The sequence below is a fragment of the Oncorhynchus kisutch genome, unplaced genomic scaffold (genome assembly GCF_002021735.2).
Source record: "Oncorhynchus kisutch isolate 150728-3 unplaced genomic scaffold, Okis_V2 scaffold3051, whole genome shotgun sequence".
Taxonomy (NCBI): Eukaryota; Metazoa; Chordata; class Actinopteri; order Salmoniformes; family Salmonidae; genus Oncorhynchus; species Oncorhynchus kisutch.
In genome coordinates this window covers 237,501-262,180 of record NW_022264996.1, presented here as the reverse complement: position 1 = coordinate 262,180, position 24,680 = coordinate 237,501, and the positions used below count along the sequence as shown (strand labels likewise).

The window sequence follows — 24,680 nt, the reverse complement described above, 5'->3', positions numbered from 1 at the left end:
ACAAGTTACCATTTATATATTATGTGTTTATTCCACAAGTTACCATTTATATATTATGCGTTTATTCCACAAGTTACCATTTATATATTATGCGTTTATTCCACAAGTTACCATTTATATATTATGCGTTTATTCCACAAGTTACCATTTATATATTGTGTGTTTATTCCACCATTTATATATTATGTGTTTATTCCACAAGTTACCATTTATATATTATGTGTTTATTCCACAAGTTACCATTTATATATTATGTGTTTATTCCACCATTTATATATTATGTGTTTATTCCACAAGTTACCATTTATATATTATGTGTCTATTCCACAAGTTACCATTGATATATTATGTGTTTATTCCACAAGTTACCATTTATATATTATGTGTCTATTCCACAAGTTACCATTTATATATTGTGTTTATTCCACAAGTTACCATTTATATATTATGTGTCTATTCCACAAGTTACCATTTATATATTGTGTTTATTCCACAAGTTACCATTTTTATATTGTGTGTTTATTCCACCATTTATATATTATGTGTGTCACCATTGGTATAGTGCAAAAGGAGTGTTAACTTGCATAAATGATAAAGGATATTTGTAGGCAGAAGTTTTTACAGTGCGGTCTGCCACAAACAGGATGATCAAATTAAGATACGGCATCTGTGTGTTCTTTGCAACCCATTGATTTAACAAATATGTTATAAGTGTCTACAAAAAGTACATACAGAATTAGTGCTGACAGATATCTTTGATCTGGAAGTAGTTTTAAATCTCTGATGTGTCTGCGTTGTTTTATTTCTCAGGTCGTTCTTATAGTTTCTTTAAAGAACCCTTTTTTGATGGTCAACCACTATCAACCACGACAGGAATGAAAACACGGGGATACCTTAACGTTTTCTCTCTACTCTGACCATGTGACATGGGACATTCTATAGTGACCGTCCCTCATGTCAAATACCTGGCAGAGAACCATGGACATGTCACAATGCAGTGGCGCTTTCCTGCCAACAAATACCTCTACTCTGACTCAGTGATCCACTGTTCCTACGTCGACTCTAAACCACTAAAGGAGCTGTGTAGTCTGGTCAAAGGTGTCGAGGGACCCCAACACCAGGGTTACAGGGGTCGTGTGCAGCTAAGGAAGGAGGGCCTGAGAGAGGGCCACATTGAGCTTCACATCTCCAGCCTTGGAGCCAGAGATTCCGGAAGGTACCAGTGTGCTGTGTTTGTAAGTGAGGAGGAAGGCCATCAGACTCAATTCACATGGTCAGGACTGTAGTGGAGTGGGTCGAGAGCTTCCTCTGTGTCCACATCACTAAGGATCTATCAACGTCCAATCACATCCACACAGTTGTGAAGAGGGCACGACAACACCTCTTCCTCTTCAGGAGGCTGGAAAGATTTGGCATCGGCCCCTCAGAACCTCAACAAGTTCTACAGCTGCACCATTGAGAGCATCACCGCTTGGTATGGCAACTGCTTGACATCCGACCGCAATGTGCCCCCCCCCCCCCCACACACACGCTGTCCGATGTGATATGTGGAACACCAGACTGGGTTGTTTTAATACATTTTAATGACTAGGGCCTCGACTTGGAGCGCAGGCTGTGGAGTGGAAGATACTGACCTAAATAACAGAAAATAGCTGCAAGCTCATTTGCAATATGTTCCTTCAACTGGCCAGACCATCAATACTGCAGCTCTTCTCTGTCTGTGTCCCAAACGGCACTCTATTCGCTATATAGCCCTATGGCCCCTGGTCAAAAGTAGTGCACTATATGGGGAATAGGGTGCCATGTGGAAAACACATCTCTCTGTGCTCAGTCACAAGGCTGCCATATCGCATTATACTGGACAGGTCCAATAGTATTGATGAGGGAGGCTCTGTTGACCTCTCGTCTCCTCCCCTTCCTTCAGTTGGTCCTTGTTGTTACCCGTAGTCATTTGTTTTGCTCTTGGGATGTATTTTCTACCTGTTTCTGTGTAAATAAACGACACAGAAACTTTAGAATGACATTTCAATATAAAGATTTATTTTTTGGATTTGTCACTATATATTTTTTTGAATTGATCACACTGTGGTGATCATGTCCATTGTGGTTAAGTTAGACTCACTCTGTGGTGATCATGTCCATCGTGGTTAAGTTAGACTCACTCTGTGGTGATCATGTCCATCGTGGTTAAGTTAGACTCAGTCTGTGGTGATCATGTCCATTGTGGTTAAGTTAGACTCAGTCTGTGGTGATCATGTCCATCGTGGTTAAGTTAGACTCAGTCTGTGGTGATCATGTCCATCGAGGTTAAGTTAGACTCCGTCTGTGGTGATCGTGTCTATCGTGGTTAAGTTAGACTCCGTCTGTGGTGATCATGTCAATCGTGGTTAAGTTAGACTCACTCTGTGGTGATCATGTCCATTGTGGTTAAGTTAGACTCAGTCTGTGGTGATCATGTCCATCGTGGTTAAGTTAGACTCAGTCTGTGGTGATCATGTCCATCGTAGTTAAGTTAGACTCCGTCTGTGGTGATTATGTCCATCGTGGTTAAGTTAGACTCAGTCTGTGGTGATCATGTCAATCGTGGTTAAGTTAGACTCACTCTGTGGTGATCATGTCCATCGTGGTTAAGTTAGACTCCGTCTGTGGTGATTATGTCCATCGTGGTTAAGTTAGACTCCGTCTGTGGTGATCATGTCCATCGTGGTTAAGTTAGACTCAGTCTGTGGTGATCCATCGTGGTTAAGTTAGACTCAGTCTGTGGTGATCATGTCCATCGTGGTTAAGTTAGACTCAGTCTGTGGTGATCATGTCCATCGTGGTTAAGTTAGACTCAGTCTGTGGTGATCATGTCCATCGTGGTTAAGTTAGACTCCGTCTGTGGTGATCGTGTCCATCGTGGTTAAGTTAGACTCAGTCTGTGGTGATCGTGTCCATCGTGGTTAAGTTAGACTCAGTCTGTGGTGATCATGTCCATCGTGGTTAAGTTAGACTGATGTAAGAGTACTGAATAATTAATAGGGACTAAATAAATGACATCAGTGTCTCATGTCCTCACCACAGAGCTGCAGTCTCACACTATAAAACAGATAAGGTGACCGGTTGGCTCTTCGCTGTCTCCTCTCAGCCAATGACATCACTGTAACTGTGTAGATCATCTGTCTGTCTGGCAGGTTCATAATGACCCCTGAAGATGTTATAAAGATGTAGGATGTTAATTTGATCACCCTATTGCAGGATAACATTCCTGCCGTGCAGGATAACAAAAAAAACAAAAAAAATGTTGTGTATGAGTCATTTGACCAATCAGAATCAGATCAGTTCTGAAAAAATATCTGATGTGAAAAGATCTGATATGATTGGTCAAAATACCAATTAGTAGAAAAAAGATCAGAATTGGTTTGGAAAAGTCTATCCTATCCTCACATGCCTGACTTGGTTTGAATCCAGGTCTCATAGGCGTGATCACAAGACTGTGTTAGCCTGCTGGGATAAAGTCTAGGCATTAGCTTGGGGGAGGTAATTCTTCAGGTCTCAGGCAAGGTTATCAGCTGAGAGCGGTTTACTAAACCACCTCTGTTACGTCCACAGATCAGGGAGGACAATGAGACTGGACATATGTGAAAAGTAGAGCTAGAGATTGGCTGGGGCGGACTGGGACCAGAAATCGGCCCTGGCATTTCTACCACACCGGCCCATTTTATTCCTTGAGGCGCCCATTATCAGCCAGAAAATGATAATTTTGCACACAAAAAAAACAAGTTTAGACAGGCCAATTAGCTCAAAAAATGGATTAGCCATTTGCCAGAAATGCCAGACGGCCAGTCCGCCCCTGTAGAATGTAGATTGGAACTGGGCAGCGGCCCGTCATTCAGGGGAGGTGGTTTTGAGCCTCAGCGGTTGCCTGTTTTGCATGTTATTTTTGTCATTAATACGTGTCACACATAAATAAATAAATAAACGGCCCTTATTCGTAATTCTGTCGCTGTACATTTCAAAAGTGCTGAACAAATAGTTATATTGACCTCGTCCACCTTAGCTCTTTTATTAATGTCTCAATCTAAATTAAGGATTACCTCTTATCCGCTTGTCCTCCCCTTATGCCATAGTTTGTACATCTCACTTGTCAGTAGAAACCACATTTGTTTAAGTAAGTCAGCCATATCAGCTATGTTTTTATAAAGGCAGTAAAATAGGATGAAAGAACTGTTTCGCTGCCAGACAAGGTTCTGCTGATATCCAGGTGTAACAGTGGTAAGGTGTTGGGACTCTGCTGATATCCAGGTATAGCAGTGGTAAGGTGTTGGGACTCTGCTGATATCCAGGTATAGTAGTGGTAAGGTGTTGGGGCTCTGCTGATATCCAGGTGTAGCAGTGGTAAGGTGTTGGGGCTCTGCTGATATCCAGGTGTAGCAGTGGTAAGGTGTTGGGGCTCTGCTGATATCCAGGTGTAGCAGTGGTAAGGTGTTGGGGCTCCGCTGATAACCAGGTATAGTAGTGGTAAGGTGTTGGGACTCTGCTGATATCCAGGTATAGCAGTGGTAAGGTGTTGGGACTCTGTTGATATCCAGGTATAGCAGTGGTAAGGTGTTGGGACTCTGCTGATATCCAGGTGTATCAGTGGTAAGGTGTTGGGGTTCTGCTGATATCCAGGTATAGTAGTGGTAAGGTGTTGGGACTCTGCTGTAATCCAGGTGTAACAGTGGTAAGGTGTTGGGACTCTGCTGATAACCAGGTGTATCAGTGGTAAGGTGTTGGGACTCTGCTGATATCCAGGTGTATCAGTGGTAAGGTGTTGGGACTCTGCTGATATCCAGGTGTAACAGTGGTAAGGTGTTGGGACTCTGCTGATATCCAGGTGTAACAGTGGTAAGGTGTTGGGACTCTGCTGATATCCAGGTGTAACAGTGGTAAGGTGTTGGGACTCTGCTGATATCCAGGTATAGTAGTGGTAAGGTGTTGGGACTCTGTTGATATCCAGGTATAGTAGTGGTAAGGTGTTGGGACTCTGCTGATATCCAGGTGTAGCAGTGGTAAGGTGTTGGGACTCTGCTGATATCCAGGTATAGTAGTGGTAAGGTGTTGGGACTCTGCTGATATCCAGGTGTAACAGTGGTAAGGTGTTGGGACTCTGCTGATATCCAGGTGTAACAGTGGTAAGGTGTTGGGACTCTGCTGATATCCAGGTATAGTAGTGGTAAGGTGTTGGGACTCTGTTGATATCCAGGTATAGTAGTGGTAAGGTGTTGGGACTCTGCTGATATCCAGGTGTAGCAGTGGTAAGGTGTTGGGACTCTGCTGATATCCAGGTATAGTAGTGGTAAGGTGTTGGGACTCTGTTGATATCCAGGTATAGTAGTGGTAAGGTGTTGGGACTCTGCTGATATCCAGGTGTAGCAGTGGTAAGGTGTTGGGACTCTGCTGATATCCAGGTGTAACAGTTGTAAGGTGTTGGGACTCTGTTGATATCCAGGTGTAACAGTGGTAAGGTGTTGGGACTCTGCTGATATCCAGGTGTAGCAGTGGTAAGGTGTTGGGACTCCGCTGATATCCAGGTATAGTAGTGGTAAGGTGTTGGGACTCCGCTGATATCCAGGTATAGTAGTGGTAAGGTGTTGGGACTGCTGATAACCAGGTATAGTAGTGGTAAGGTGTTGGGACTGCTGATAACCAGGTGTAGTAGTGGTAAGGTGTTGGGACTCTGCTGATATCCAGGTGTAGCAGTGGTAAGGTGTTGGGACTCTGCTGATATCCAGGTATAGTAGTGGTAAGGTGTTGGGGCTCTGCTGATATCCAGGTGTAGCAGTGGTAAGGTGTTGGGGCTCTGCTGATATCCAGGTGTAGCAGTGGTAAGGTGTTGGGGCTCTGCTGATATCCAGGTGTAGCAGTGGTAAGGTGTTGGGGCTCCGCTGATAACCAGGTATAGTAGTGGTAAGGTGTTGGGACTCCGCTGATATCCAGGTATAGCAGTGGTAAGGTGTTGGGACTCTGTTGATATCCAGGTATAGCAGTGGTAAGGTGTTGGGACTCTGTTGATATCCAGGTATAGCAGTGGTAAGGTGTTGGGACTCTGCTGATATCCAGGTGTATCAGTGGTAAGGTGTTGGGACTCTGCTGATATCCAGGTGTAACAGTGGTAAGGTGTTGGGACTCTGCTGATATCCAGGTGTAACAGTGGTAAGGTGTTGGGACTCTGCTGATATCCAGGTGTATCAGTGGTAAGGTGTTGGGGTTCTGCTGATATCCAGGTATAGTAGTGGTAAGGTGTTGGGACTCTGCTGTAATCCAGGTGTAACAGTGGTAAGGTGTTGGGACTCTGCTGATAACCAGGTGTATCAGTGGTAAGGTGTTGGGACTCTGCTGATATCCAGGTGTATCAGTGGTAAGGTGTTGGGACTCTGCTGATATCCAGGTGTAACAGTGGTAAGGTGTTGGGACTCTGCTGATATCCAGGTGTAACAGTGGTAAGGTGTTGGGACTCTGCTGATATCCAGGTGTAACAGTGGTAAGGTGTTGGGACTCTGCTGATATCCAGGTATAGTAGTGGTAAGGTGTTGGGACTCTGTTGATATCCAGGTATAGTAGTGGTAAGGTGTTGGGACTCTGCTGATATCCAGGTGTAGCAGTGGTAAGGTGTTGGGACTCTGTTGATATCCAGGTATAGTAGTGGTAAGGTGTTGGGACTCTGTTGATATCCAGGTATAGTAGTGGTAAGGTGTTGGGACTCTGCTGATATCCAGGTGTAGCAGTGGTAAGGTGTTGGGACTCTGCTGATATCCAGGTGTAACAGTTGTAAGGTGTTGGGACTCTGTTGATATCCAGGTGTAACAGTGGTAAGGTGTTGGGACTCTGCTGATATCCAGGTGTAGCAGTGGTAAGGTGTTGGGACTCCGCTGATATCCAGGTATAGTAGTGGTAAGGTGTTGGGACTCCGCTGATATCCAGGTATAGTAGTGGTAAGGTGTTGGGACTGCTGATAACCAGGTATAGTAGTGGTAAGGTGTTGGGACTGCTGATAACCAGGTGTAGTAGTGGTAAGGTGTTGGGACTCTGCTGATATCCAGGTGTAGCAGTGGTAAGGTGTTGGGACTCTGCTGATATCCAGGTATAGTAGTGGTAAGGTGTTGGGGCTCTGCTGATATCCAGGTGTAGCAGTGGTAAGGTGTTGGGGCTCTGCTGATATCCAGGTGTAGCAGTGGTAAGGTGTTGGGGCTCTGCTGATATCCAGGTGTAGCAGTGGTAAGGTGTTGGGGCTCCGCTGATAACCAGGTATAGTAGTGGTAAGGTGTTGGGACTCCGCTGATATCCAGGTATAGCAGTGGTAAGGTGTTGGGACTCTGTTGATATCCAGGTATAGCAGTGGTAAGGTGTTGGGACTCTGTTGATATCCAGGTATAGCAGTGGTAAGGTGTTGGGACTCTGCTGATATCCAGGTGTATCAGTGGTAAGGTGTTGGGACTCTGCTGATATCCAGGTGTAACAGTGGTAAGGTGTTGGGACTCTGCTGATATCCAGGTGTAACAGTGGTAAGGTGTTGGGACTCTGCTGATATCCAGGTGTATCAGTGGTAAGGTGTTGGGGTTCTGCTGATATCCAGGTATAGTAGTGGTAAGGTGTTGGGACTCTGCTGTAATCCAGGTGTAACAGTGGTAAGGTGTTGGGACTCTGCTGATAACCAGGTGTATCAGTGGTAAGGTGTTGGGACTCTGCTGATATCCAGGTGTATCAGTGGTAAGGTGTTGGGACTCTGCTGATATCCAGGTGTAACAGTGGTAAGGTGTTGGGACTCTGCTGATATCCAGGTGTAACAGTGGTAAGGTGTTGGGACTCTGCTGATATCCAGGTGTAACAGTGGTAAGGTGTTGGGACTCTGCTGATATCCAGGTATAGTAGTGGTAAGGTGTTGGGACTCTGTTGATATCCAGGTATAGTAGTGGTAAGGTGTTGGGACTCTGCTGATATCCAGGTGTAGCAGTGGTAAGGTGTTGGGACTCTGCTGATATCCAGGTATAGTAGTGGTAAGGTGTTGGGACTCTGTTGATATCCAGGTATAGTAGTGGTAAGGTGTTGGGACTCTGCTGATATCCAGGTGTAGCAGTGGTAAGGTGTTGGGACTCTGCTGATATCCAGGTGTAACAGTTGTAAGGTGTTGGGACTCTGTTGATATCCAGGTGTAACAGTGGTAAGGTGTTGGGACTCTGCTGATATCCAGGTGTAGCAGTGGTAAGGTGTTGGGACTCCGCTGATATCCAGGTATAGTAGTGGTAAGGTGTTGGGACTCCGCTGATATCCAGGTATAGTAGTGGTAAGGTGTTGGGACTGCTGATAACCAGGTGTAGTAGTGGTAAGGTGTTGGGACTCTGCTGATATCCAGGTGTAGCAGTGGTAAGGTGTTGGGACTCTGCTGATATCCAGGTATAGTAGTGGTAAGGTGTTGGGACTCTGCTGATATCCAGGTGTAGCAGTGGTAAGGTGTTGGGACTCTGCTGATATCCAGGTTTAACAGTTGTAAGGTGTTGGGACTCTGTTGATATCCAGGTGTAACAGTGGTAAGGTGTTGGGACTCTGCTGATATCCAGGTGTAGCAGTGGTAAGGTGTTGGGACTCCGCTGATATCCAGGTATAGTAGTGGTAAGGTGTTGGGACTCCGCTGATATCCAGGTATAGTAGTGGTAAGGTGTTGGGACTGCTGATAACCAGGTGTAGTAGTGGTAAGGTGTTGGGACTCTGCTGATAACCAGGTGTATCAGTGGTAAGGTGTTGGGACTCTGCTGATATCCAGGTGTAGCAGTGGTAAGGTGTTGGGACTCTGTTGATATCCAGGTGTAACAGTGGTAAGGTGTTGGGACTCTGCTGATATCCAGGTGTAGCAGTGGTAAGGTGTTGGGACTCCGCTGATATCCAGGTATAGTAGTGGTAAGGTGTTGGGACTGCTGATAACCAGGTGTAGTAGTGGTAAGGTGTTGGGACTCTGCTGATATCCAGGTGTAGCAGTGGTAAGGTGTTGGGACTCTGCTGATATCCAGGTATAGTAGTGGTAAGGTGTTGGGACTCTGCTGATATCCAGGTGTAGCAGTGGTAAGGTGTTGGGACTCTGCTGATATCCAGGTGTAACAGTTGTAAGGTGTTGGGACTCTGTTGATATCCAGGTGTAACAGTGGTAAGGTGTTGGGACTCTGCTGATATCCAGGTGTAGCAGTGGTAAGGTGTTGGGACTCCGCTGATATCCAGGTATAGTAGTGGTAAGGTGTTGGGACTGCTGATAACCAGGTGTAGTAGTGGTAAGGTGTTGGGACTCTGCTGATAACCAGGTGTATCAGTGGTAAGGTGTTGGGACTCTGCTGATAACCAGGTGTATCAGTGGTAAGGTGTTGAGACTCTGCTGATAACCAGGTGTAACAGTGGTAAGGTGTTGGGACTTTGCTGTTGGGACAGCTTTATGTAGGCCCTAACAGTTTTGGGGCACTGTTTGTCACTGTTATAGTGCAATTAATGAATTATTTAGTGTTGTGTTGTGGTTTTGCTGGCATGCACCCCCCCCCCCCCCCACCACTGGCTAGGCCAGTCACTGGGCCTTGGGAGGAGGTTAAGATGCTGAGCCTGGGAAGGAGGTTAAGTTTCTGAGCCTGGGAAGGAGGTTAAGATGCTGAGCCTGGGGTAGAGGTTAAGATTCTGAGCCTGGGGAGGAGGTTAAGATGCTGAGCCTGGGAAGGAGGTTAAGATTCTGAGCCTGGGAAGGAGGTTAAGATGCTGAGCCTGGGGAGGAGGTTAAGATGCTGAGCCTGGGGAGGAGGTTATGATGCTGAGCCTGGGGAGGAGGTTAAGATGCTGAGCCTGGGGAGGAGGTTAAGATGCTGAGCCTGGGGAGGAGGTTATGATGCTGAGCCTGGGGAGGAGGTTATGATGCTGAGCCTGGGGAGGAGGTTAAGATGCTGAGCCTGGGGAGGAGGTTAAGATGCTGAGCCTGGGGAGGAGGTTAAGATGCTGACCCTGCAACTGAGCCTGGGGAGGAGGCATCTAAATGTCAGCATCATCTAGAAATCCTTAATTAATATAAAATAGTCATTACTTTTATGAAAACAGTTTCCATTATTATTCAACACTACACTTGCTAAACATTTGTCATTTTCCATTAAAAGATACAAATCAGAGTTGACAAGCAGGTTCCAAAAAAAACAAAACAATGTCAGACAGTAAAGGGGTCTTTATAAAGATGCAGTGAATGGAATTATCACTGGTTAATGGCCCTTACGATACAACGCTATGTGCCTGTGTTTATGTGTGTGTGTGTATGTTTCTATGTGCTTTTCAAGAAAGCCCCAAAATGATTCTGTACATCTAGGAAGTGAACAGATGCAGACTAGCTTTAGGCTTTTCTGCCACGTGCGCGCCACGGAGCGCCGTACACCACCGTAATCGTTGGCGGGCACTGCTGATTACGTTAAAACTCGCATGGCATAATGCTTGCTTTTTGATTGGTCAACTATAAGCTTTGTTTTTGTATGCCAAGCCAAGTTATCATGTGTCCTAAAGCTTAATGACGTAGGTCATTATTTGTGTTATTGAATGTTTTAACAGTAACTAGCCTAGTCTGTCAACAGGTGCACCCTGTAGTGATGCATCAAAACAATACCATCCAATCAGCGTAATGAAGTTGGTAACATTGCTGTCAGCAGAAGAGACCTATTTTTAACTCTAGAAAGCTCCTCGCCTCGGGCTATATAGGCTGGTCCTCAGACCTCTCGGCACCGTGAGCAGAGAAAGCGGGCTCCATCTCTAAAGGGGCAACAGTAGACCAGTTTGTCCACAGCGAAGTGATGGATGTCGGAGCCAGGGACGGCGAGGGACCGCTGCAGCGCATCATCTGATCGCCAGTCAAGGGAGGGGCATTCACTCCGAACCTAATCCCAGATGCAACGTCCAGCCTTTCAGAAAAATCCACATCTCCACGGACCGTTGTGATATGAAGTAGATATCACGCGCATAAGAGCGAGGGGAGGAGGGGGGCAGGCACAGGCTGGACGGCAGCTGCTCCGCTTTCGCAAAGTTCTCCATACAGAAGGGAGGGCGCGGAGGCCGGTTGAGTGAGAGGGACGTTTTCCTAGAGGCTGCCAGTGTTTGGGGCAACACAGCGCAGAGAGAGAGAGAGAGAGAAGCCCCTCTCCAGCTCTCCTCTCCGTCACTTTCGAGCTCTTTTCAGACCGAAGAGGAGCATAATGGCGAAAATGAGGGTGTCATACGAGTACTCGGAGGCGGAGGATAAGAGTATCCGACTAGGACTGTTCCTCATCGTCTGTGGCATCCTGTCCCTCTTTATCCTCGGGTTCTGCTGGCTCAGTCCAACTCTACAGAGCATGCAGAGCAAACCGGCCAACTGCACGGTGGTGTCCGTGCTCAGACCGGAGGAGATGTTCGAGTGCGTGTTCACGTGCGGGGCGGACTGCAAGGGGACCTCGCTGTATCCGTGTCTGCAGATATTCGTCAATAATTCCGAATCGAACTCCGTGGCTCTGCTGCACTTTGATGAACAGCAACTGGTGCTGAACCCAAAGGTAAATGACTACAACTGTAGAACGAGAACACTGTGAAGGAGCGTTCTAGACTTTATAGTCGACTCAGTGTTGCAGTTACTGAATGCAAAGCTGTGAAGGAGCGTTCTAGACTTTATAGTCGACTCAGTGTTGCAGTTACTGAATGCAAAGCTGTGAAGGAGCGTTCTAGACTTTATAGTCGACTCAGTGTTGCAGTTACTGAATGCAAAGCTGTGAAGGAGCGTTCTAGACTTTATAGTCGACTCAGTGTTGCAGTTACTGAATGCAAAGCTGTGAAGGAGCGTTCTAGACTTTATAGTCGACTCAGTGTTGCAGTTACTGAATGCAAAGCTGTGAAGGAGCGTTCTAGACTTTATAGTCGACTCAGTGTTGCAGTTACTGAATGCAAAGCTGTGAACGATCGATACAGTAGCAAGGCAAAGTGTCTGGCTGGAAAAGTTCCCAGTCTCAGTTTATTGACATGAGCTAGATCGATATTATGTTAATAGTTGCCTGTTTTTTTAAAAACCATGTTAATGTAAACACACTTTTTGTATTCTAAAGACGAAATAACATTCTTGCTATTTTCTATTCCAAATATATGGAAAAAAAATCACAGACGTAAATAATGAGTTTAACTTTCATAAAAGTCACTTTACAGCAAGTGTGAGGGGATCTACACCTGTCCAAGTCTATTCTAGAGACATAGCCTCATCATCACTCACAAAGAGAACCTCTACTCTGATGAAGAGGAACAGAGAAGACTAAATGACTCCCTTTGGGACAGAAAGCCCAAACGCCTGTGTGAGTGAAGGTCTCTTTTCTTTTCAGTTGGTCCATTAAACTCTCTAGTCCCATTGTGTGTGATATTACTTTTCAGACTACAAATCGGGAATGTCTTGGTCCTTTTGAGAATTTCTTCAAATTCTCTGTGGTCATCATCATCATCATTATCAGTTATTTCTAGCTGACTTCAGAAGGGTTGAAATCCAACCTTCTCATCTTGTGTTCTTCTGTAGATAGTGTGTTTATACCTTTGAGGGGGTACTGTAGGGCATTCAACTCTTCCTGTCTTCCTGCCCCTCCTCTTTCCCCTCCTCTCCTCCATTCCCTCCTCATCCTCCCCCTCCTTCTCCTCTCCTCCTCCCTCTCCTCCGTCCTCTCCCCTGTCCCCTCCTCTCCTACACCCCCTCCTCTCCTCCGTCCCCTCCTCTCCTACATCCCCTCCTCTCCTCCGTCCCCTCCTCTCCTCTGTCCCCTCCTCTCCTCCGTCCCTCCCTCTCCTCTGTCCCCTCCTCTCCTCCGTCCCCTCCTCTCCTCCGTCCCCTCCTCTCCTCCGTCCCCTCCTCTCCTACATCCCCCCCTCTCCTCCGTCCCCTCCTCTCCTCTGTCCCCTCCTCACCCCCCCTCCCCTCCCTCCTCCCTGCTGTCTAGAACAGACCTCTCACCCGCTACACCACAGGTACTCCTCTCCCCCCAGCTCCATGGTAACACCACTGCATCCCTCCGTCCTGTGTCTTTAACACGCCTCTATGTTTACTGACTGGGTTCTATGGCAACAGGAGCACAGCTTTGAACAGTGATGCACGATCGCATGTGTCTGCATTTAAAGTGGCACCCTATTCCCCATGTAGTGCTCTACTTTTGTCCACTAAGGGAATAGGGTGACTAAAAGTAGTGTGCGAAGGGAAAAGGGTGGCCAAAAGTAATAAGGTATCATTTAGGACCAATGTAATCCCAGCCTGCTCTCTCTGAGCCTGAGCCTGGGGACGAGGTTAGAACGACTGCAGACAGTGGCACTGAGAGGAAAGAAGTGAGGACTTTGGCTGGTTACCAAACCAACCAGGGGTTGAATGACTTGGCAGTAAGTTACCAAACCAACCAGGGGTTGAATGACTTGGCAGTAAGTTACCAAACCAACCAGGGGTTGAATGACTTGGCAGTAAGTTACCAAACCAACCAGGGGTTGAATGACTTGGCAGTAAGTTACCAAACCAACCAGGGGTTGAATGACTTGGCAGTAAGTTACCAAACCAACCAGGGGTTGAATGAGTTGGCAGTAAGCTACCAAACCAACCAGGGGTTGAATGAGTTGGCAGTAAGTTACCAAACCAACCAGGGGTTGAATGACTTGGCAGTAAGCTACCAAACCAACCAGGGGTTGAATGACTTGGCAGTAAGTTACCAAACCAACCAGGGGTTGAATGAGTTGGCAGTAAGTTACCAAACCAACCAGGGGTTGAATGAGTTGGCAGTAAGTTACCAAACCAACCAGTGGTTGAATGAGTTGGCAGTAAGCTACCAAACCAACCAGGGGTTGAATGAGTTGGCAGTAAGCTACCAAATGAACCAGGGGTTGAATGAGTTGGCAGTAAGCTACAAAATGAACCAGGGGTTGAATGACTTGGCAGTAAGCTACAAAATGAACCAGGGGTTGAATGACTTGGCAGTAAGCTACCAAAGGAACCAGGGGTTGAATGAGTTGGCAGTAAGCTACCAAAGGAACCAGGGGTTGAATGACTTGGCAGTAAGTTACCAAACAATCCAGGGGTTGAATGACTTGGCAGTAAGTTACCAAAGGAACCAGGGGTTGAATGAGTTGGCAGTAAGCTACCAAAGGAACCAGGGGTTGAATGACTTGGCAGTAAGTTACCAAACAATCCAGGGGTTGAATGACTTGGCAGTAAGCTACCAAAGGATCCAGGGGTTGAATGACTTGGCAGTAAGCTACCAAAGGAACCAGGGGTTGAATGAGTTGGCAGTAAGCTACCAAACCAACCAGGGGTTGAATGACTTGGCAGTAAGCTACCAAAGGAACCAGGGGTTGAATGAGTTGGCAGTAAGCTACCATAGGAACCAGGGGTTGAATGAGTTGGCAGTAAGCTACCAAATTAACCAGGGGTTGAATGACTTGGCAGTAAGCAGGCAAAAGGAACCAGGGTTTGAATGAGTTGGCAGTAAGTTACCAAACAATCCAGGGGTTGAATGAGTTGGCAGTAAGCTACCAAAGGAACCAGGGTTTGAATGAGTTGGCAGTAAGCTACCAAAGGAACCAGGGGTTGAATGAGTTGGCAGTAAGCTACCAAATTAACCAGGGGTTGAATGACTTGGCAGTAAGCAGGCAAAAGGAACCAGGGTTTGAATGAGTTGGCAGTAAGTTACCAAACAATCCAGGGGTTTGAATGAGTTGGCAGTAAGCAGGCTAAAGGAACCAGGGGTTGAATGAGTTGGCAGTAAGCAGGCAATGACTCACTTTAGTTACTGTGTTGTAGTCAGTCTGTCTGTCTGTTCATGTTTAGTAGACTCAATCACTGCAGTCAGAGAGCTTGGCAGTTTGGGCTCCTCAGGCTTGGAGGAACTGTAGAGTCTGAGGAGAGGATTGACTATGTTCAAAATGGAACCCTGTTCTCTACATAGTGCACACTATAGGGAATAGGGTGCTATTTGGGATACATCAACAGTCCATGTTTAATGTTATCATCCCTGACCCTGCATGTTGATTGTAAGTTGTACAACTTTTACGTATGACTTGCACTTAGATTTAGCTGTTTTTATTGATTGGGGTGTGTGTGTGTGTGTGTGTGTCTTTGTTCCCGGCGACAAAACCAACTGACTTTGTCGCTGAATCCCTCAGTGATTTGTGGAAAAGGGAACATCTGCTTCAAAAAGGCTGTGTTTACACACGCAGCCCAATTCTGATCTTTTTTCCCCACTAATTGGTCTTTTGACCAATCACATCAGATCTTTTCACATCCGATCTTTTTCAGAGCTGATCTGATTGGTCAAAAGACCAATTAGTGAAAAAAAAGATCAGAATTTACAAAAGTCTTGTAAATTAATCACAGATTTTTTTTGGATCAGTCATTGATTTCCTTAGCTGTTGAAACACCAAAACAAAGTAATGAATTTAAAGATCCTGGAGAATGTGCCAACTAGCCATTCTTATGTATGGTTGTCTGAGGAAGGAAATGAAAGAAAACGGATTGTGTGTGTGTGTGTGTGTGTGTGTGTGTGTGTGTGTGTGTGTGTGTGTGTGTGTGTGTGTGTGTGTGTGTGTGTGTGTGTGTGTGTGTGTGTGTGTGTGTGTCATTATTGACAGGCTACTTCTACTAATGGCCCACCAGGGGTCCTGCTCTATAATGACTTCATTATAATGGTCACTAATATATCCTGTTTCTAGTCTGGATGGTCGGAGCGTTCCAGGAACAGAAGAGGTTGATTGGTTTGAATTGGCACGTGGGAGGAGAGAGCAGTGGTTTATTTGAGTCAGATTCCACCTCTCTGTTACGGACTGTTTTGTTCCGGGAACCTATTTAGCTGGATCTGGGTACTCTCGTGGCACGAAAAAATAATTGTTCCCTTTTGGCAAATGTAAAAAAAAAAAGCCAATTAAAGCGATCAAAGTTCTTTCGAGTTTCCTCTCCCTTTAATTCCCCCAGAAAGAGTTTCCTCTCCCTTTAATTCCCCCAGAAAGAGTTTCCTCTCCCTTTAATTCCCCCAGAAAGAGTTTCCTCTCCCTTTAATTCCCCCAGAAAGAGTTTCCTCTCCATTTAATTCCCCCAGAAAGAGTTTCCTCTCCCTTTAATTCCCCCAGAAAGAGTTTCCTCTCCCTTTAATTCCCCCAGAAAGAGTTTCCTCTCCCTTTAATCCCCCAGAAAGAGTTTCCTCTCCCTTTAATTCCCCCAGAAAGAGTTTCCTCTCCCTTTAATTCCCCCAGAAAGAGTTTCCTCTCCCTTTAATTCCCCCAGAAAGAGTTTCCTCTCCCTTTAATTCCCCCCCAGAAAGAGTTTCCTCTCCCTTTAATTCCCCCCCAGAAAGAGTTTCCTCTCCCTTTAATTCCCCCCCAGAAAGAGTTTCCTCTCCCTGTAATTCCCCCAGAAAGAGTTTCCTCTCCCTTTAATTCCCCCAGAAAGAGTTTCCTCTCCCTTTAATTCCCCCAGAAAGAGTTTCCTCTCCCTTTAATTCCCCCCCAGAAAGAGTTTCCTCTCCCTTTAATTCCCCCAGAAAGAGTTTCCTCTCCCTTTAATTCCCCCCCAGAAAGAGTTTCCTCTCCCTTTAATTCCCCCCCAGAAAGAGTTTCCTCTCCCTTTAATTCCCCCCCAGAAAGAGTTTCCTCTCCCTTTAATTCCCCCCCAGAAAGAGTTTCCTCTCCCTTTAATTCCCCCAGAAAGAGTTTCCTCTCCCTTTAATTCCCCCAGAAAGAGTTTCCTCTTCCTGTAATTCTCCTGCCCCCAAAAACAAACGTAATGGAAGAAATGAGATTTTCAGCCCTAATATTCTGAAGAGTTGATTGGGGTCGGGTCGGGGTTATGGTTTGCACAACACTGTAACCTACTGTATGTGCAGTGGCGATTTTAGCATATAAATCTTGGTGGGGAAAAATCTAAAAGTGGGATGTATGCCAGCAAAGCCACAACACTAAACAATACATTCATTGCACTATAACAGTGACAAACTAAAGCTGTCCCAACAGCAGTCCCAACACCTTACCACTGCTATACCTGGATATCAGCAGAGTCCCAACACCTTACCACTACTATACCTGGATATCAGCAGAGTCCCAACACCTTACCACTGCTATACCTGGATATCAGCAGAGTCCCAACACCTTACCACTACTATACCTGGATATCAGCAGAGTCCCAACACCTTACCACTGCTATACCTGGATATCAGCAGAGTCCCAACACCTTACCACTGCTATACCTGGATATCAGCAGAGTCCCAACACCTTACCACTACCATACCTGGATATCAGCAGAGTCCCAACACCTTACCACTGCTATACCTGGATATCAGCAGAGTCCCAACACCTTACCACTGCTATACCTGGATATCAGCAGAGTCCCAACACCTTACCACTACTATACCTGGATATCAGCAGAGTCCCAACACCTTACCACTGTTACACCTGGATATCAGCAGAGTCCCAACACCTTACCACTACTATACCTGGATATCAGCAGAGTCCCAACACCTTACCACTGCTATACCTGGTTATCAGCAGAGTCCCAACACCTTACCACTACTATACCTGGATATCAGCAGAGTCCCAACACCTTACCACTGCTATACCTGGATATCAGCAGAGTCCCAACACCTTACCACTGCTATACCTGGATATCAGCAGAGTCCCAACACCTTACCACTACTATACCTGGATATCAGCAGAGTCCCAACACCTTACCACTGCTATACCTGGATATCAGCAGAGTCCCAACACCTTACCACTGCTATACCTGGATATCAGCAGAGTCCCAACACCTTACCACTGCTATACCTGGATATCAGCAGAGTCCCAACACCTTACCACTGTTACACCTGGAAATCAGCAGAGTCCCAACACCTTACCACTGCTATACCTGGATATCAGCAGAGTCCCAATACCTTACCACTACTATACCTGGATATCAGCAGAGTCCCAACACCTTACCACTACCATACCTGGATATCAGCAGAGTCCCAACACCTTACCACTACTATACCTGGATATCAGCAGAGTCCCAACACCTTACCACTGCTATACCTGGATATCAGCAGAGTCCCAACACCTTACCACTACTATACCTGGATATCAGCAGAGTCCCAACACCTTACCACTGCTATACCTGGATATCAGCAGAGTCCCAACACCTTACCACTGCTATACCTGGATATCAGCAGAGTCCCAACACCTTACCACTGTTACACCTGGATATCAACAGAGTCCCAACACCTTACCACTACTATACCTGGATATCAACAGAGTCCCAACACCTTACCACTGCTACACCTGGATATCAACAGAGTCCCAACACCTTACCACTGCTACACCTGGTTATCAGCAGAGTCCCAACACCTTACCACTGTTACACCTGGTTATCAGCAGAGTCCCAACACCTTACCACTACTATACCTGGATATCAGCAGAGACCCAACACCTTACCACTGCTATACCTGGATATCAGCAGAGTCCCAACACCTTACCACTACTACACCTGGATATCAGCAGAGTCCCAACACCTTACCACTACTATACCTGGATATCAGCAGAGTCCCAACACCTTACCACTACTATACCTGGATATCAGCAGAGTCCCAACCCCTTACCACTGCTATACCTGGATATCAACAGAGTCCCAACACCTTACCACTACTATACCTGGATATCAGCAGAGTCCCAACACCTTACCACTACTATACCTGGATATCAGCAGAGTCCCAACACCTTACCACTACTATACCTGGATATCAGCAGAGTCCCAACACCTTACCACTGCTATACCTGGATATCAACAGAGTCCCAACACCTTACCACTACTATACCTGGATATCAGTGGAGTCCCAACACCTTACCACTACTATACCTGGATATCAACAGAGTCCCAACACCTTACCACTACTATACCTGGATATCAACAGAGTCCCAACACCTTACCACTACTATACCTGGATATCAGCAGAGTCCCAACACCTTACCACTACTATACCTGGATATCAGCAGAGTCCCAACACCTTACCACTACTATACCTGGATATCAGCAGAGTCCCAACACCTTACCACTGCTATACCTGGATATCAACAGAGTCCCAACACCTTACCACTACTATACCTGGATATCAGTGGAGTCCCAACACCTTACCACTGCTATACCTGGATATCAACAGAGTCCCAACACCTTACCACTACTATACCTGGATATCAGCAGAGTCCCAACACCTTACCACTGCTATACCTGGATATCAACAGAGTCCCAACACCTTACCACTACTATACCTGGATATCAACAGAGTCCCAACACCTTACCACTACTATACCTGGATATCAGCAGAGTCCCAACACCTTACCACTGCTACACCTGGATATCAGCAGAGTCCCAACACCTTACCACTGATACACCTGGATATCAGCAGAGTCCCAACACCTTACCACTACTACACCTGGTTATCAGCAGAGTCCCAACACCTTACCACTACTATACCTGGATATGAGCGAAGCCTTGTCTGGCAGTGAAACAGTTCTTTCAGCCTCATTTACTGCCTTTAAAAAAACATAGCTGATATGGCTGACTTGCTTAAACAACTGTGGTTTCTAATGACAACTGAGATGTACAAACTGTGGCATAAGGGGACGACAAGTGGATATGAGGCAATTCGTAATTTCGATTAAGACTATAATGAGCGAGCTAGGACAGACGTAGTCAATATAACTATTTGTTCAGCACTTTTGAAATGTACTGCGACATAATTCAGAACATGGGCCATTCTTACAATGTTCTCCCTGTACACCAACTCAGAAGTGTAGGATAAATAAAGGGGGCATATATAAGCAGACAATGAAAGCTCTTACAATATTCAATGATGACATTTCTCTAAATCAGGTTATAGGCTACATGTGCACCACCAAGTCAGAACAGTAGGTGAAATTAAGAGGTGAAAATAGACCAAATTATCAGGGTGAGACACATGAGCTATTAACAGCTTACTACACAATATACACCAGATATTAATTTCTTAGCTACAGTCTACACATCTCCTTAATATATTAGATCATTTATGCAGCAGCATGCTATACATTTTTGGACTCACCTTGTTGTGCTGTGCTCACTTGAACAGGAAGGTGGTGCGGTGGTCCTTCGTTGACAAACTGGGAACTCAAGAACTGGGAACTGGGAACTGGAAAATAAAGAAAAGATTAATCATGATGACGTCAGTGACCTTCGGGTTGTAGCTCCAGAAAGCGGCCAGAGTTCCCGGATTTACAATTCCGAGTTGAATGAACGTTCAAAACGTATTTTCCCAGTCGTAGCTCATTTTTCCCGAGTTCCCAGTTGTCTTGAACTCACTAAAAGTTAGATTTTGCAGTTCAGAGTTAACGGTTGAGTTGAGTGTGGCACAAATCATGCTGCATTGACAGCATGGCCAATGTTGAATGTTTATAATTTTAAACTAGGAAAAGAGACCCTTCATCTTAGACTTGGGACCACAGAGCCACTCCACTGAAGAGCAGGCTAATGATTGCTTTGCAATGCTTGCAGGTGGCCACTGATTACTTCCAAACCACTCATTGTTGTGTAATGTTTATGTCCAATGGCCGATGAGCATGGGATTTTATCTATACTTTCTCTTCATATGACAATGATTAAGAAGGATTTGCCAGTAGATTGTTGACTCGATTCATGATGATGAGCTAGATAAGACTTGAAAGTATGATTTTATATATATATATATATATATTTCATCTTTATTTAACTAGGCAAGTCAGTTAAGAACCAATTCTTATTTGCAATGATGGCCTACCAAAAGGCAGAAGGCCACCTGTACTGTAGATAATAAAGCTACTGTACATATGTGATTTAACGTCATTTTATCTGTGGCCAATGACCTTGAGCCTTCTTGGATGTGCACTTCTAATGTAACTCTATGGCAGCACCAAAGGGGATAGAATTTTCGTGGTCTACCCTTTTGACTTGGCGGTGACGAGGTGTCCCCATGAGTGACAGAACACTGAGCCAATCACGGTGCAACGTTCCATATTTTCTGCTGGCTTTCCCACCACCACAGAAAGCACTGAGCTGGGCTGAAACACCTGCATGTTGGAGCTGCCTTACTCAAGAAAGCAAAAAGAGACCATGTTTGTATGCGGCTTTATGAACCCAATTATATATATATATATACAGTGCCTTGCGAAAGTATTCGGCCCCCTTGAACTTTGCGACCTTTTGCCACATTTCAGGCTTCAAACATAAAGATATAAAACTGTATTTTTCTGTGAAGAATCAACAACAAGTGGGACACAATCATGAAGTGGAACGACATTTATTGGATATTTCAAACTTTTTTAACAAATCAAAAACTGAAAAATTGGGCGTGCAAAATTATTCAGCCCCCTTAAGAAAATACTTTGTAGCGCCACCTTTTGCTGCGATTACAGCTGTAAGTCGCTTGGGGTATGTCTCTATCAGTTTTGCACATCGAGATACTGACATTTTTTCCCATTCCTTCTTGCAAAACAGCTCGAGCTCAGTGAGGTTGGATGGAGAGCATTTGTGAACAGCAGTTTTCAGTTCTTTCCACAGATTCTCGATTGGATTCAGGTCTGGACTTTGACTTGGCCATTCTAACACCTGGATATGTTTATTTTTGAACCATTCCATTGTAGATTTTGCTTTATGTTTTGGATCATTGTCTTGTCGGAAGACAAATCTCCGTCCCAGTCTCAGGTCTTTTGCAGACTACATCAGGTTTTCTTCCAGAATGGTCCTGTATTTGGCTCCATCCATCTTCCCATCAATTTTAACCATCTTCCCTGTCCCTGCTGAAGAAAAGCAGGCCCAATCCATGATGCTGCCACCACCATGTTTGACAGTGGGGATGATGTGTTCAGGGTGATGAGCTGTGTTGCTTTTACGCCAAACATAACGTTTTGCATTGTTGCCAAAAAGTTCAATTTTGGTTTCATCTGACCAGAGCACCTTCTTCCACATGTTTGGTGTGTCTCCCAGGTGGCTTGTGGCAAACTTTAAATGACACTTTTTATGGATATCTTTAAGAAATGGCTTTCTTCTTGCCACTCTTCCATAAAGGCCAGATTTGTGCAATATACGACTGATTGTTGTCCTATGGACAGAGTCTCCCACCTCAGCTGTAGATCTCTGCAGTTCATCCAGAGTGATCATGGGCCTCTTGGCTGCATTTCTGATCAGTCTTCTCCTTGTATGAGCTGAAAGTTTAGAGGGACGGCCAGGTCTTGGTAGATTTGCAGTGGTCTGATACTCCTTCCATTTCAATATTATCGCTTGCACAGTGCTCCTTGGGATGTTTAAAGCTTGGGAAATCTTTTTGTATCCAAATCCGGCTTTAAACTTCTTCACAACAGTATCTCGGACCTGCCTTGTGTGTTCCTTGTTCTTCATGATGCTCTCTGCGCTTTTAACGGACCTCTGAGACTATCACAGTGCAGGTGCATTTATACGGAGACTTGATTACACACAGGTGGATTGTATTTATCATCATTAGTCATTTAGGCCAACATTGGATCATTCAGAGATCCTCACTGAACTTCTGGAGAGAGTTTGCTGCACTGAAAGTAAAGGGGCTGAATAATTTTGCATGCCCAATTTTTCAGTTTTTGATTTGTTAAAAAAGTTTGAAATATCCAATAAATGTCGTTCCACTTCATGATTGTGTCCCACTTGTTGTTGATTCTTCACAAAAAAGACAGTTTTATATCTTTATGTTTGAAGCCTGAAATGTAGCAAAAGGTCGCAAAGTTCAAGGGGGCCGAATACTTTCGCAAGGCACTGTATATATATATATTTTTTTTAATACATTGTTTACAAACTGATATGTGACACATATTAACACCAAAATAAAATGCGGAACAGGCAAGACCCCCCCAAAATGTATTTAATTCAAATGGCCTGCCTAGTGGTTAGAGCATTGGACTAGTAACTGGAAGGTTGCAAGTTCAAACCCCCGAGCTGACAAGGTACAAATCTGTCGTTCTGCCCCTGAACAGGCAGTTAACCCACTGTTCCCAGGCCGTCATTGTAAATAAGAATTTATTCTTAACTGACTTGCCTGGTTAAATAAAGGTCAAATAAAAAAATAAAAAAATGACGGGTCGCCACTGTGTATGTGTGAGACCAACGGGTGGCTGTATGAGAATCGTGCCTGTATCTTTCTCTCACATAACTAAAATTGAATTCACTTTTCTACGATCTCTCTCCCTCTCTGCTCTGATAGACATGAGCCTGCGACTCTCATCTCTCCAGCGTTGCAATTGATCATTTGTTTCCTTATAGAATCACAGCTGCACGATTCTGGAGAAACTGCAACACTCCTGATACATTGAAATACATTTGCCCAAGTTATATAAGTACTGCTGTCTGTTCAGAAAGAAATGAAATCATCCAGAATACTACACCACCAGAAGGCCTATAATTAAGACACAGATGATATTTGATCTGATTTATTTTACATTTCCTAGCTGTGGATTGTAGCCCAACATAAAGGAATAGCCTAGCTGTGGATTGTAAGCCCATTAAGAAGGAATAGCCTAGCTGTGGATTGTAGCCCAACATAAAGGAATAGCCTAGCTGTGGATTGTAGCCCAACATAAAGGAATAGCCTAGCTGTGGATTGTAGCCCAATAACAAGGAATAGCCTAGCTGTGGATTGTAGCCCAACATAAAGGAATAGCCTAGCTGTTGATTGTAGCCCGATAACAAGGAATAGCCTAGCTGTTGATTGTAGCCCGATAACAAGGAATAGCCTAGCTGTTGATTGTAGCCCGATAACAAGGAATAGCTTAGCTGTGGATTGTAGCCCGATAACAAGGAATAGTCTAGCTGTGGATTGTAGCCCAATAACAAGGAATAGCCTAGCTGTTGATTGTAGCCCGATAACAAGGAATAGTCTAGCTGTTGATTGTAGCCCGATAACAAGGAATAGCCTAGCTGTGGATTGTAGCGCGATAACAAGGAATAGCCTAGCTGTTGATTGTAGCTCGATAACAAGGAATAGCCTAGCTGTTGATTGTAGCTCGATAACAAGGAATAGCCTAGCTGTGGATTGTAGCACGATAACAAGGAATAGTCTAGCTGTGGATTGTAGCCCGATAACAAGGAATAGCCTAGCTGTTGATTGTAGCCCGATAACAAGGAATAGTCTAGCTGTGGATTGTAGCCCGATAACAAGGAATAGTCTAGCTGTGGATTGTAGCCCGATAACATGTAATAGTCTACTGTCGGGAACGAGCGGCAAATCTGTCAGTGAACAAACAGCATGCAGACCAAACAGGCCTTTCTCAATATTTCAAATACAATCGAGGGAAAACACAGGTTGGAAAGCAGATGGCTCCTGCTGAAAAGAGAAGACTCTCTGCTGTAGGCTACCAACACATTAATCTGCTGTACTTACAAAATAAGAGACAGAGAGGCTTTTGGCACGAGCGCATCAGCCATCAACAGGGAGTGAGTCAGTAAAACTGGAAAGCAATTTTAGGACTATAATTTCCTCCTCCTACTGTAGCCGACAATATGTGTCTCCACACATCTTGGACTATAGGCTACAGATGGATTCAAGACCATACTGTAGCCTACAATATGTGTCTCCACACACCTTGGACTATAGGCTACAGATGGATTCAAGACCATACTGTAGCCT

General features: G+C 45.1%; 1 protein-coding gene across 1 annotated transcript in view; it reads left to right on the top strand.

Moving 5' to 3' along the window:
- Positions 1-10,475: 10,475 nt before the first annotated feature.
- LOC109885031 (calcium-activated potassium channel subunit beta-4-like) overlaps positions 10,476-24,680 on the top strand; it is an 82,879-nt gene continuing 68,674 nt past the window's right edge. Inside the window, exon 1 of the mRNA XM_031820128.1 lies at positions 10,476-11,552. Coding sequence (XP_031675988.1) covers positions 11,217-11,552 — 336 coding nt within the window. The 5' untranslated portion in view covers positions 10,476-11,216. The remainder of the gene's footprint in view (positions 11,553-24,680) is intronic.